Genomic DNA, 15,695 nt, shown 5'->3' with positions numbered 1-15,695 from the left:
TTTTTTTGTATAATTTTCTATATACACGTTATTATAATTGACAACAAAGGATTAAATGTAGAAGAACAAGTTATAAAACAATATATATAGTATGATCTATGTGTATATAACATAAATGGATGTGTGCATGTGTATTACATAAATGGGATGTGTAATATATGTTTTACATGTTGATATAATATATAAATTTATGTTTACTGTACATGTATAAGTACATATGTTTGGGGCTGCAAGTACGTGCGCATGAGCGTATGTGTGTGTGTTTTACATATATAGAAAAGATCTAGAAGAGTATTGACCAAACTACTGAGGGCAACCTTGAAAGGTAGAATGGGGTGGGGAAGTAGAAAGGAAGGAACCTATACTCTGTGCTTCACTGTTGTTAAATTTTAAGTAATCATTGTTATTTAGGATTTTTTTTTCTTTTTTTAAAGTCAGACTTACTGAAAGATGTGGCTTCTGTCTCTGCCCATAAATATAAAAGGTACTGCCACTGCCATGCTTCATACCTTTGGCACAGCACCTTTTTTTTTTTTTTCAACACTTACCTTGTTCTTTTGTTAGACTGGAGCTCTTAAAGGGAACAAGACAGTGTTGTGCTTATCTTTATATTTCTTGTACCTTAAAAAAGAGCAAAAGTCTGTAAGCATCCAGTAGATACAACATTTCTTTAGAGGCTCTTTTGAATATTACTTTGTACCTGGGACAGCAGTGGGCATAAAGTTGGCACAGTGAATACAGGTTGATTTGAATTTAACTGACACTTTGTGGAACCTGTAGGCAAATGTGGAGTCCCCCATGTGGTGCCCCTTTCGATCTCAGAAAGCAGGAAAATGAAAATATTCTCTGAAATTAAACTAAGAAATGAACATCTAATAGATTAAATCCAAGAGAGCCAGTGTGATCCTAAGAAACATAAAGACTGCTTGACAGTAAGATTTGACTATCTTTCAGGGTACTGGCATCTTAAAAATACCCAAACATATAAAATTTCCATCAGAAGAGCATTTTCTCTGTCTCTAAAACAGAGAAAAAGAAAAGCAATCAGTTTGATTGTTGTGATACCCAACAAAGCAGTGTCTGACCAGTAGTACCTGCCAGGTTGAGGCAAGCATCCAGCCTGCCTGGCAGGCAGATAATCCTGTTGTAGAAAGCTGCAGAGCTTCATGCTATTTTGTGCTGGAATCCTGTGTAATTAACTCCACTTGCTCTGCTTCCATGCCCACCAAGCTTCCTTCTGGTAATTTGCCTTCCCAAGGAGATAATTCACTATCAGGCTGATGGACATTCAGTAGCCTGATTGTTCTGTTGTTCACTGTAAATAATAAAGTCGCCTTTTTTTGTTGTTTTTTTATACATCAGTGTCTTGTGAGTTTTGTTAGCATGAGTCTGCATTCCTGGGTCCAAAGAGACGGGTATCAGAGTCTATGAGGCTCATCAAGGTAAATGCTACCTTGAGGGCATCTGTTGGAGCGGACTGCTGGATTTCCCAGGTGATGCCCATCCATGTCATCATGCTTCATGTTGCCTTTCCATTCCACACGTCACCAGAATAATTCTTCCCAGAAGTAACCTATTAAGAACATCTTCATAATGTGCACATTTCAGTTAGAGAGTACCAAATATTATCTCATTGAGGGTAGACTCCTTTCTTTTGGGTGAGTATTACTTGTTTGGTGGCAAAGTTCACACCTGTATAGAGGGATGGAGTATATATTGTAGATGCCATATCATGAGGATCTCTGACGACTCATTTCCAATTCTGGCTTCTCAGCCTCTTCTGGCTTCACTCTGGCTCTCATCTCATTGTCCACATTGATCCTGGCATCATTCTCAAGTCACCTCCTAATCTGGGTCTCTCTTGCAGCAGCGAAACCTAAAGAAGATGGAGGACACAATGAGGTCGACAAGATTAAGGATAAGGATGCACGTAGAGCAGGCAATGAACGAGGTTATAGAATTTTTTTCTTCCGTTCTCATCTTTCTCTCTTTCTTCAAAACAGCCCCAGTAGCATTTGAAAGCATTTCAAATCACACACGCTGCTATGGGAAAAATACAGCACAGGTTCCCAGTGACACGTTCAGCTCATCTATGAATATAACGGAACTCAGACCGGATTTCAATAAATTGTTAACAGCAATTTCTTGCTAAGACGGATATCAAAGTAGATAACAGGACAAAACCTATTACAAGTCTTAAGTGAATTCCGGAATTTTTTCTCTACGTGAATACTACCTCAAATATGACACTGTCAGATGGGAGGGGACTTTACTAAGTTACAGTTTTCCCCTTTCTTCTGTTCTTCCCCTTTCACCCCAGCTTCCAGCCAGAATAACTGACCACTAAATCTCACTATAAATTTATCAGGAATTTACCCAGAGCAATCCTCAGTTGTCACTACTATTTAAAATAATATATTTTTATGAGAGAATTAAAACCTCACAGAAATTCCAGATAGATTAAAATAGAATCTTAAAAAGATGTTTTTGTAGACTTGGTTTTTAAACCCCCCCTTTTTTTCTTAACATTCACAATTCTGTTCATTTCTACAATTGGAGCTCTGCAGCAGAATTAGACACAATTGGATTATTAGTATGTATAATAAATTCATGAGACCCTTATCTGTACATCATGACAGAGCTGTTCTTGTGTGTTGACATTAAATGATAAGGGGCTGTGTTGCTAGACAGGTAGCTGTGGACCATTCCTGATTACCTAGATGCTAATTAATTAATGAATTCATGAGTTCTTTTGGCCCAGTTCACCAAATGGGCTTTCATTTTCTTTGGATGAAAGATGATGTTCATGAGGACAGGGTCCAGTTTCCATCCCCCTGTAAGCAAGGTTTGTTTCACAGCCAGAGACATCTTAGATGTAAGAGCAGTAGCCACTCTATGGACTCCACAGTAATGAAAGTTAGCCAGGTGGCATTGGAACACAAAACAACCAAGCCTATCACCACTCTGAGATACCTGTCCTACCTTTGTGGATTAGTACAACCTCTTAGACGAAAGTTAGCATTTTCAAAAGCAAACCTGGGAGTATTATATGCTGATGTGAGAACTTACCAAAAAAAAGAAAGATCATATCCCCTTCCTTTATTAAATGTTTAATTAAATGGGGAGAGGATGCACATGGTCCACATTTATTTAAAGAACAAAAAACAACTTTCAAAACTACTTTTATTTTTCATAATTTACATACATCTTATTTCACCAAAGTGACTGGTATGTTATCAAGATTCCTACAAATAGGGAAGTACATAAACTGTACTGTGAATAAAGGAGTAGAGTGAGCGGGGGAAAGAGGGTCCCCTGAGAAATAATGAGTGTGTGACCCTCTCTTCCTGCCCCTCCCTTGTCATAAGCCCAGCCCACTGCCTGTCTCTTCCTTTTTCTCTTTCCTTCTGCTGACGGTCAGAGTCTAGATAGAGATTCACTAGCCAGAACTGAAAAGACAACCTGGTTGTGGAACAGAACGTCGCTGAATTTGGGTAGCATTATGGCAAGCTGAAGTTTTCAGTTTTCAAAATTAACACACATCTCTTCAGATACTGGCATGCCTTTTTTATGGAAGCCCCCCTTTCACACACTGACGGCATGAGGACCCTGTGTAAAATGGCCAAGGAGATAGAAGTTTCTTTTCTCTCTGAGTTCTTTTCTGGCATGTGTTTTCATTCAGCTTTCCTGCAGCCTTCTGACTCTCTGACTCTTGTCCCTTTGCAGTAAAAGTTTACCCTACAGCTCGATGTCTTGAGGTCAATCCCTGTGTTTGTCTGTATGTTGTGTGCACGTATCTACATTGTTTTTGTTAGTTTGTAATACACTCTAGAATCATTCTAATAAGCGTTTCTTGAATTTCTAGGATTGACTGTTCAGACAGTCTAAAAATTACCCTCAACAAATGCATATACACATAAAATATTGGGCACAATTCTCTGGTGTTCATGCACTTCTAAGGTCTGTTTATGGATCTCAACTGGATTCAGAATCCCTCTCCCATGATGGAATTCCAAAGATCTCAACTTTCGTGGTCATTTGTGGGATTTGAAAATACATTCATTCACCAGATACACATTAAATGCCTACTCTGTGCCAGAATTATGCAGGGCACGGAGATACTGTGAAAAGGATAGTGACCCACCCATCAAAATTTCCAGTGTAGTTGAGGAGACAGACAAACAGACAATTACAATACAGAATAGATGCAGTAGTAGGGGAAATATGGGATACTTTGGGGAACACATCAGATGAATATTTAATTCAGCTTTGGGGCATCAAGAAATTCTCCTTACAATGATACCTGAATTATTCTCCCAAGTAGAAGGAATGCTGTGTACAAAGCCAAGGACATTATTGACTTGTATGTCATGTTGAGAAATTCAGATTTGATTTTAAAAGGCCTTAAGTTGAGAGGATAAGAACTGGTCTGCAAGGACGATAAGTGACTATAGCCTGGAGAGTTGAGAGAAGCAGGATTGGAGGCTGGCAGACTTTGGCAGTAAGCCAGGCAGACAATAATAGTGATTTTAACTAAAGTACTGACTATGGATGAAAGGAAGAGGATGAGCAGAAAGAAAATGAATTGGAAACCACAGAATTTAGTGATTGCATTTATTCCTTCAACAAATATTTGTGGTGCTGCTGTGTATTAGGGACCTCTTCTTTTTTTTGCTGGCCACCCATGAGCCCTTTGATTCATGATTCCGTTTAGCGAGGATGTGAGGATTAATATGTAAGCTCAGGTTACGATCTTGAACCAGGAGCCTCTCCAGTACATCCTGATGAATGATAGTGAAGTAGACGAGACACTATCTCTGTCCTCAAGTCTAGTGGTGATGACTTCTAGGCTTCTGGAGCAGACAGCTCGGTGGATGATGGTGCTGTTCACCAGAGATGGAACAGATGAGTCTCAGACCAAAGTCCCTGGGCAGAAGTGCTTCCTCAAGCTGTAAATGCCCCTCCAGAGATTTCAGGATATCCCTGTAGTTGAGAGTCACCGTGCTTAATGACAGATGTTGCTGATGGGAGGAAGTTTCTATATAAACAGTATTCAGGGAGGGGCCAGAGAATCACTGATAGAGATGATAGGAAGAGTATGTAGAATGAGAGGAGGGGGCTGACATTTGGACCTGCCAAAACTATGGAGAAAGAAGAGGAATTTGATGAGAAAGCCAAAGAGTATAAAGAATGTAAAGGATGTTCCAAGATGGAGCCCAAAAGACAGAAGGGAGGAGTAGCATCGTGGCAGCAACAGTCAGCTTCAGGATGTACTGGATAGACTTCTGGTTCAAGATGGTAACCTGAGCTTACACATTAAACCTCACATGTTCACCACCGCTTTAGCTAAAAGGAATCATGAATCTTCACATCAAAAGGCTCAGAGGTGGCTAATGAAATTTTATGCTGTATGAATTATATGTCAATAAAGCAGGTATTAAAAAGAATGATGAAAAATTCTCTTTCAAATTTATACTTTAAAAATGTATTTAAGTATCCAGATGTGTGGAGGTGGGATAGGATGGAGTGAGGGAGATGTCCACAAAAGAAGGAGAATAAATTTGTACCCAGTTACCTACTAACATCATATGTGAAAAGCAGTGGAGACGCACGTTAGACATTAGAGGGACTGTGCTGTTACTCAGATTTTACAGCCAGCTGAGGCATCATTTCTTGAAAGAGCAACAAAAAGATCATCTTTGACATTGAACAGCTTGCAAAGCATCCCATTCATGTACTTGTCCCAGAAAACAAAAATGCACAGAGATCTAGAGCCAACCAAATAATTAGAATAAAGAGCCCAATAGGGGAAGAAATCATAATAGAGTATTTTTTAAGTGGTATGAAATTACTTATGAATAATAGTTGTTAATACAGGCATAAGCCATAATGCTAACAATAAATAATTCCTCAAAAAATTAAAAGACCAATAATAACGAGAACCCTCAATTATAAAATGCATCAACAGTTAGGCAGGCAGAAGGAAGGTGGACTTCAAGGAGCCTCAGTGCTGTCTTACTGTTGGCTTCTGTAAAGAAATAGAGGTTGAAGAAAATTCTAAGTTAAGCAGTACTAGTGTGGAAACGGGTTGAAAATTTTCTTAATTGGCTAAGGGACAGGAGAAGGTGATATGGAGAAAACAATTTGGAAGCATAAAAAGCTAAATATAGCTTAAATTCAAACAACATATTCATTACCACACAATAACTCCCTGATTCTGTCAGAAGACAAGTATTCAAATTAGTTTTTTAAAAAATCCAACCATAATATGATCCAGAGTCACACCTCTAAAAAAAAAAAAAAAAAAGTATATAACCGTAGATACAGAGATTTTGTAAAAAATGTATTTGAAAAAATATATTTGATAGGGTAATATTTTTAACCCTAAGACAATAAATTTAACCTACAAAATGAATGACCAGAAATAATTTTTTTTTAACAAATTGACTCTAAACGGCTAAAATTGACAAGAATACGATTAAAAGAAAGACTCCCTCCCCCAAAAGTACAAATTCTAGACATATTTCTCAGTAAATTCTGTCAAATCTTAAAGGAGCAGGTATTTCCTCTGCTTTCTATTCTACTTCAAAGCATGGAAAAATATGGAAAATGTTCCTGTTTATTTTATGAAGCTAGAATGGCTATGACCAAATTTTGTGTTTTTTCTTTCTCTTCAAAGTTAAGGACATGTCACTTACGACTAAAGGTTTGAAATCATCAGTCAAATATTAGCAAATGAAATCTAGGAGCATATTGAAAGAAGTGGAAAATATGATCAGTTCGGATTTGTTTCAGTAACGTAGCATTTGCTTGTCATTAGAAAATCAGTTGTATAGTAATCACATTGAGGGACCCAAAGAGGAAAGCCTTTTTCCTTCCTTTGAGCCAAGCAGTACTCTGGTGATCCATCAGTGAACCAAAGTAACCAACTCCCTTTCTTTGTGAAAGTTATTTCCAGTGGGAGAACAACAATAAGTAGATAAAACCTTGTATGTGCTTAGTGTAACAGTTGACATATGATCAATTTCAAATCAGTAGGGAAAAGTTGGCCTATTCCAGAAAAATTTTTGGAACCATTGGCTAATGTTTTATGACTCTATTTTAAATCCCAAGTTTATAATTTACATTAAAATATATTCCAGATGAATTGAGTTCAGTGTTAAAAATTGAAATGAAACTGTGGGAAGAGATAAACAGTGACTACTTATACTACATTACATTCTGTTAGACCTTTTCAATCATGTCAGAAGTAAAAGTGCTTGGAAAGATTTATGACCTAAAGGATAACGTTGCATCGCTTCAGGACGGTAAGGACAAAAACAGCTCCTTCAAACTTGCAAACATTTAGCAAAGAATAACATGTTTGTAAGATTTATTTGAAGGTTTCATCTGGGAAGAACTGAAATATCCAGGGGTCTACCCAACATCATTACTTGATACATAAGTCCAGCTGTACCAGTAAGACCAACGTTTCTGGAGTGCTTCCTGTGTGCTAGATAGTATCCTGATGCTTTGCCTGTAGTCCTCAAAACAGTCATCTGAATTAGTTACAGGTAGAATTTTACGAATTTTACAGGTAAGGCTCACAGGCACAGAAAGGTCTCTAGCTTGCCCTAGGGCACCCAGCTCATAATTGGCAGAGCTGGGATTCAAACCCACTCTGGTGCCAGAGTCCATTATCCTAACCCTTATGTGGTACCAAACATATCTCTTAATTTTCTGACTTACTAAAGTTCTCAGAAAACAGGTTTCTGAAGATGAATTCAAGGAGGGGAGAAATTTAACTTAATCTATCCTAGTAAATTTGGATGATGGCTTCCCAAATCAGCTTAAAGATCCCATGGGAGCCTGTGAAGGATGCTTTTTTCACCTACATCCAGTCTGTGAGAAGATCTTTGTGAGGAGTGTTTGGAATTCAGATTTCATTCAGTTGCCAAAATAACTCCCAGAAAAATCACCCTGAAGAATTTTTGAGTAAAATATTTCCCTGTTTACCCCAAAGCAAATGAATGGACTTTGAATGTCACTCCTTTCATCAAGATGTATTTGCAAGGCTGATTTTTCTCCCACTTGTGATCCTGAAAGTAAGGCAGTGTGCTCCATGTGGCCTGTATGCCCTTCTCTTTCCCACACCACTGAGGCTAGGAGGCAGAAGATTGCATCAAGCAAGAAAACTCAGTGCTTATGAAGCAACACGTTTAAGCAAATTCCCCCCCCACACACACACACACAATATCTGCCATTGTTTATTTTAAGTATGGGGTTTTTAAGTTTTTTTTAAAGGTGGCATATACTTTAAAAACACCAAGGAAACTCTGTCTACACGTGTGCTTATATTGGTGTGGGAATGTTACGATGTTCAGAAGGTATTTTTCAAAAACAGCACACCTTTCTGTATCCTCCCAGATCTTCCTAGCCCTCTTATTTTAATTAACCTTAAAAGGACAGAAATACTGTTACAGTCTCATGATGCCATTGAATTTCTATTTATCCTTCTGTTTTTAAAAATAAGTTTAATGTTTCTCTGTTAGTAGGAAATGTGGAAATGTTCATAGCGTAAAATATCTATTACTTCCTTTTTGTAAGTGGGTACTTATTAATGAAAAAATACCCTACTTTTTTTCACTTTTATTCTCACGAATTCAGGTTTGTCTGAAATTATTATAGCTCTTATTTCTTTTGATTTTCATTTATTTTGTCATGTCTCTTTCAGCCATTTATTAGTTTTTATATTTTAAATCAATCTGAATCCTGATATGAGACTTATGTTGACAGCTGATAACAATGTTGATTATAACATTAATATTAGCCTACATATACTAAGTGTATATGTATGTTACAATAAAACAGCATGTACAATATCTCATTCTTATAAAATATAATACATCTATGATAATGCCATATGGAAAAGAATCTAAAGGGATATATATATACACAGCTATTAAGAGTGGTTACCTTTGATGGTGAGACTACCAGTGATTTAGGTTTTTCTTTATATGTATATTCAAATTTTAATAGTAAAAATGTTAAAAGTTAAAATAATTAGCAGTGGAATAAAATAGTCAGCTAGAGGACAAAATAGACAAATGTCAGTAGCTACCCTCTATACCAGCCATACCGTTTAGAAAGTATAATGGTGGGGGGGACAAAATAAACAAGCAAATAGTCTTATTCTCAATAGTGACATAATACATAAAATGCCCAGAAATGAATTTAAGAAACATTTAAGCAAACAAATTTTCCCGAGGGATTTGACATGGTGGAAAATTATATTATGGACTTCAATAGGAAGATGTGATTTTTTTTTTTTTTTTTTTTTTTTTGCCAGTGCAAAGAGAAGAAACTTCAGTCTTTCACACAATGCAAGGGCTGATAGTTCTTTGAGTAGAATCAGTAGCATTTGGTGCCCAAGTAGATAAGGAGCTCAAGGAAGTACTAGGGAACAATGTTATTTCCAAATTTCCAGCTGAAGCTGTACAGAAGACAGAACCAGTTATTGAGAGCCTGTTATGTGTTGACATTGTGATAGTTATTTTAATTAATTAGCTGATTTCATCTTTACCACTACTTGAAAGTTATTAACCCCACTTTTCAGATAAAGAAACTGGCTTTTTAAGCAATGACAAATCAGTTGCCTCAGATCTGACAGGGACAAAGTGTCAGAGCTAAGATTTGAACTTAGGCCTATGGTCTAAAGTCTTTTTTTCCCTACAGAATACTACACTATACCTTCACTACAAGACAAAGACCCCAGAAGGAGAAGCAGACTTCGGTTAGGACACTGAGTTTAAGAAGGATTTTTGTTTGTTTGTTTTACTAGTTACTTAATCTCTGATCTGTTATAAGGGGTTTTTCAATGTCTCAGATGTTATATTGGATAAAAAGTAGTAGCTGCATAAACATTGGGTAGGCCGTACAAATCATGTTATAAATATCCCTCATGGTTTGTCTTGTAAAAGCAGCATCCCATCTGACTTCTCGTATAGAATTGCTAAATTAATATGCCCTTCCTCCAGATTACCTAAAATGAAGTCATCTAGGCAGTCTGATTTACAAGGTAATTATGGCATGTAGGAAATTACATTTCCTAAATGTTCCACCATACAAGAAGAATCCTGAGGAAAAAGTTCCCTTTTGGGGAGAAAACTGTTTGTACTTTCTTGGTAAAATGCTACGATGTATTCAGTTAATTTACAAATCCCACCATTTTTTTTTTTTAAGATTATCTATTGTTTTAGAAGCTTCTCAGAAAACCTAGAAGAGATTAAATATTTTCAGGTCCATTTAAGTGTGTGCTTCTAAAGCTATAATTAGGTATCTCTCTGAATTCAGCAAATTAATTTATTATTAGTTTTTTATTTAGTCCAGATTTACCTTTTGGAATTTGGCTTACAATCTGATCCTTACTAATGTCAAATTATTTCATTTCCTTTAGTTTTAATAATTACATTTAATAATTCAAACTCAGATACCTCTCTTCACATTCATGATTCAGTTGTGTGTAAAGATGTGTGATTACTAAGGTCTTATGCATTCTTTCATATTCTATTTAATGGCTAGATGCGTGTCAGTGCATAGTATTTGAGTCATCAGTGTGCCACAAAACATTTTACCAAGACATGTAGTGCATCCTCAAATAATTAAATTACAACTATAGCTGTAAAAGGGGCCCAATTTGTAAAAGTAAGTAATGTCTGCTTTAAAAAGGAAAGGCTAAGGAAGTAAATAGTATGTACTTCCTATACATAACAAATTCTGAATCATTGTTATTTTTTATATAACTGAAACATAGATTCTTTGCTGTTTTTTATCCGTGTGCCTCAGATTTGGTTTGTTTTGTGTTTTATTTGGCAAAATGAAGGATGTAATTAGCTCATAAAATCCTCTTTTTTAAGATTTTCTTTCTTCTTTCTTTTCTTTCTTTCTTTCTTTCTTTCTTTCTTTCTTTCTTTCTTTCTTTCTTTCTTTCTCTTTCTTTTAATTGAGGGGAGGGAGAGGGACAAGCAGACTGCAGGCTGAGCATGGAGCACGACCCAGGGCTCCATCTCATGACTCTGGGATCATGACCTGAGCCGAAATCTATCAAGAGTCCAATGTTTAACTGACTGAACCTCCCCAAACCCTCCCATTTCTAAAATGCTGTGCGACTTTAACTCTTAATTTCCTTTGGAGCTTAATCCATTTACTAATCAATGTGGCTGACTTGTCTGGAATAGAATCTCCGTGATACAAATGACTGATGGAGACCAAAGTTCTGTGTAGACAGTAGTCCAGGAATGAACCCATTCACTCAGCACATCCATGCCATGTCTGTGTGTCCTAGAAGAGCTCACACACCCCAATAGAGAAAGGTGAAGGTTTTAAAATAAGGCTCCCAAAATTCTTTGACACTCCTCCCATCACTTGATGGGACATCACCCCCTCCCCTTGAATCTGGACTCTGTGCTCGTCCAAAAGGAGACTATGGCAGAGGTCTAGTCAGTTTCTACTTAGAAACTACCAGTTTCTGGGCCTAGGCCTTAAGAAACAAGCAGCTTCTACTTCCTATTCTTGGGAATACTTGCACTTGGAACTTAGCTACCACACTATGGAAGAAGCCTAAACTGCCATGTGGAAAGACACAGGCAGAGAGGTTAACAGCTAGCACCTGCTTGTCAGCACAGGGAGTGAGTCATCTTGGAAGTAGATTTTCCAGCTCTGGGAGAGCTGTACCAGCTGACACTGTGTGGAGTAGAGACAAGCCATGCGCACTGAGCCCTGCCCAAATTGCAGATTCCTGAGCAAAATAAGTGACTATTGTGTTAGGCCACAAAGTTGTGTCACCAGAGCAAGGAGATAGTCACATAAACAAGCAATCTTAAAGCATTGTAGAATTATGATGGCAATGGTATGTACTGGGTATCACAGGAACACTGAGGAGAGGCAGCTAATCTTCAGATTCGGACAAGTGAACTTGAGTCTTGAGTAAGAGCCAAGTGGAGGGAGCAAGGGTGAGATGTTCTGGACAGAAGGAACAAGTATAATCAGAAGCAGAGGCAGGAAGCAGCATGATGTGCATGAGAAATTAGGAGCACTTAGGAGTTGCTGGAGCATAAAGCCAGAGATATGAAGTAATGATTGATCTAACCAGAGACAGCAGGGTTTGAGTCCTGGAGGTCCTTGAATGCCAAGTGGAGGTATATTGTAGTCAGACAGTTCGATGTTTTTGTTGTGGTCACAGGTATTATTGGATGGAGCAATCTGATCCCATTTGTGTTTTAGATCCTTCACCTGACTGTGGGGAAAGTGGATTTTGAGGGTGTTAAAACTGGAAGCAGGAAGATCAGTTAGTTAGATGACCATTGTGGTAGTTCAGGCCAGGACAATGAAGACCTGAATTAATTGCAGTGCTGGGGAGCAGAAAACGAAAATACATTCGAGAAATATTAGGGAGGTTAAGAGGAAAGCATTTAGGTGGTAATAGGAGAAAATATTTAGTAACTAACTGGAGAGAAAGGACAAAGTGAAAGAAGACTTAGATTTCTAGTTGGTGACTGGCTCGATGCTAGTACCACCAGAAGGGAGCAAAAAAAAAGAGTAGAAGTAAAACATGAGAGGAAATTTAAGATATAAATAAACATTTGGGACAAGTATTGTCACAAAAGTGGCAACTAGAATTATTACTGGATCAGTTCCCCAAGGAGAAGAATGAGAAGAGGTCGGAAGATAAAATTCTGGGAATAGGACCCTGACATTTAAAAGATGACCAAAGGAGAAGAAACCCATAAAAGAGATGGAAAAGAAACATGCAAGAAGTTCCAGGAGAACCAAGAAGGAGTTGACTTGGGAACCAAAAAAGTAGTTTCAAGTAGGCAGTAAATCCTTTATGTCAAATGGAAACAACCAGGCCAGTAAAATAGGCATAGATGAGAAGTCATTTCTGACTTTAGACAAAGCCAGGTCCCAATGGACAAGTGAGTGGGAGGGTAGAAAGTATATACAGATGAAACAGCCACTGGAATGGAGACTAGCTGGAGAAGAGCACAGAGCATGAGAAGGTGGGGTAGGTGGGAAATATGTAAATGCTTTTATAATCCAAGCTATTCATGGCGGTAGAAGGAAGAGGTTGAAGAGAAGAATAAGAAGATAGGATTCGTGCAGTAACATCCACTTGGAGACAGAAGGGTATCGAGCCAAGGGCAGTCCTTTGAGATAGGAGGAATGTAGTAAGGATGGTTATAGTTGTACATAATTTTATAGGAGTAGGGCAGGAAATTGAAGATCATAGTTGATGGACTTAATTTTTTTCTGTGAAATAGATTTGTCCACTGAGAAAAGGGAGCAAAGCAGGATTAGTAGTTGTACTGAAGAGAGTGATTTGTTTAGAATAACGTTTTAGAGAATTGGAAACAAAGATTGTCTTACAATAGGCAAGAGGGATTGATAGGAGACCCTGAAGGCCCAGTTGATGTTGAAAACCATAGTTTTGTACTAGTAACTGTTTGCATAGTCATTTGATTTTATCCAGGAGAATGCCCTCCCCCTCTCCCCCTTTAACAGGCTCCATTGGCAGAACTGAGGAAAAATATGTGGTCTCAACTATGATCTTCAGTTTCCACAGAGAAGGAAGCAGGGCCTCCAGGAAGAACAAAGTTTTATTTACAGCAATGAGATTGAGCACTCTGGGTAAAGCTGGGGAATGATTTGCTTTGGGGTTTTTGTTTCGTTTTTCTTCTTTTTATAATGACATCAGGGTTCCCAGTGGCAATATAGAAAAGATCTGAAAAGGAATCAAGAATGAGAAAAGCCACAGATGAGAAAATGCCAAGGAGTGAGAGGTTGGGGTAAAGGAGAGAGGTTGGGGATGTGCAGTGTTGATGTGATTTCCTTTGATTTGGTGGCCAGAGGGTTATTTGTGACTTGGTTGGAACAGAATACCTGACGTATCTTTTATATGAGGCATTATAGTGATACAACTGACCAGTGGTCCCAGCCAACTTCTGGCCTTCTCACAGAGTTTTGTAAAGAGGAAGTGAGAGTCCTGTACCCCCTAGGGACAGACTCCCGATATTCATAGTAACATTGTGGAACCTGGTTGAGATGAGGGCTCCGCTCCCTCTGGGCAAGGGCTGCCACAGGCGTTGCAGTAGGGTACCAAGGGCCTTGGTTAGGTTTCCACAAATTAGAGAACAGCAGCATTTCATTCCTTGCTGCTCTTGCTCCTCTCACAAATTTAACAGTAATGATCCATGAAAATATAGGTTATATTAATACAGGCTTTGTCATTTGTAAATGGATGCCTTCAACAACTGATAGAAAGTCAGGGTAGATAATGTTATTCCAATTTAACAGACTAGAAAGTGAATCTCTGGGGTTAAGTTCATACTGGTTGTAAGTGGCTAAAATAAAAATAGGAATCAGATCTTGTAACTTTTCACTTTTTTCAGTAATACCACACTGCAGTTATGGAGCTAAACCTACACTGGGCTTAACTAAACCAACCTCATCTGTTAGAGATGAAGTGGCGGAGTCAGCACCTGGTAAAGTGGGGAAAAACACACACACACACACACACACACACACACACACAGATGCCACAGGTTGGGTATTCTGGGAAGCCAGTTCTGACTGAGCTAGAGATTGGGATGTAGAAGTCTGCTAGGGAGTGCTCTTGGGATCAACACTTGTGGAAGGGAAGGGAAAGGAAGGAAAGCAGGTTTGGGCAGGGGGAAGTCAAACTGATGATCCAATCCCAACCAGAAGCATCAGCAGACTCTGCAGGGAGTTCTGAAGATGGATGGCCCTTCAGAGCTGTCCTAAGTTGAGAACATAAGACCAGACCTTTATATCTCTTTGACCAGCCATCAGATGCCAGTCATTCCCAGAAGGAGCATGGTTTCGGACAAGGTGACTCCTTAACTGAAGTGGTCTCCAAAGGGGGCTGAGCAGAGAACTTGCTGCCAGAAGCATCCTGGCTGTTTGATTCCTGAGGAGCATCTGGAAAGCACCTCACAGTGTCTGCCATGGTGGACTCAAGGTTAACTTCTCTGGACACGGGTTTAAATCATGGCACTGCCACCTCCTAGCCACTCGGTAAGCTAGTTATGTTACACAGGTTCTGGGTAAGGATTCTTTAAGCCTCAGGATCCTCTACTGTAAAATAGGAAGAATTACGTGAGAACTAAGCCTTCGTTTCCTTATTTATAAAACAGAAATAATAATTGTACTATCCTTTGGGGAAAGTTGAGAGGATCCAGCAAGATCATAAAGTTCCCAGAGTAACCATCACTTTCAGAAAATTAGTTGTTATTGTTATACCATATGTAAAGTGTCTAGTTGAGTGCCAGATACATAATATTTGCCATGAAAGTTGCTCAATAAATAATTGATTAAAAATGTTCCAGAAAGTGTCAGCAGCTTCCTGGAGGCCAAAGTCAGTGTCAAAACCAAAGCTCGAATGCATCCTACTACACTAGTCTCTGGTTTGGATTTCAAATCAAGGAATGTGGGAAGAGATTTCTCTGTGGAAGTCAGAATAGGTGGTGGAAAGGAGCGGGCCTCCGCATGTGACTTCACCTGGGAGAGTCTGATTCTTTGGGCTAAGTCACTGGTGTTAGCATAATCTGAAAAAGCGTTTTTCAGAATAGAACCAAAAGGATAAAATTAAAGATGAAGTCATCTGACTAGCAGGACTCCATCAAAACAGCACTGTAGCA

The 15,695-nt window shown here is 38.4% G+C and overlaps 1 protein-coding gene across 2 annotated transcripts in view; it reads left to right on the top strand.

The window, feature by feature from the left end:
• The window catches only part of NSMCE2 (NSE2 (MMS21) homolog, SMC5-SMC6 complex SUMO ligase), a 213,753-nt gene that overhangs the window by 104,897 nt on the left and 93,161 nt on the right, over positions 1-15,695 (top strand). Inside the window, exon 5 of one of the 2 annotated variants that reach the window (XM_041768450.1) lies at positions 1,868-1,951. The exons of the other annotated variant lie outside the window; for it this stretch is intronic. Coding sequence (XP_041624384.1) covers positions 1,868-1,951 — 84 coding nt within the window. The remainder of the gene's footprint in view (positions 1-1,867; positions 1,952-15,695) is intronic. 2 annotated transcript variants of the gene reach the window in all.

Source organism: Vulpes lagopus, chromosome 9 (genome assembly GCF_018345385.1).
Source record: "Vulpes lagopus strain Blue_001 chromosome 9, ASM1834538v1, whole genome shotgun sequence".
In the NCBI taxonomy this organism is placed as follows: Eukaryota; Metazoa; Chordata; class Mammalia; order Carnivora; family Canidae; genus Vulpes; species Vulpes lagopus.
Note: the sequence above shows the minus strand (reverse complement) of the source record. Positions and strands in the feature narration are given on the sequence as shown.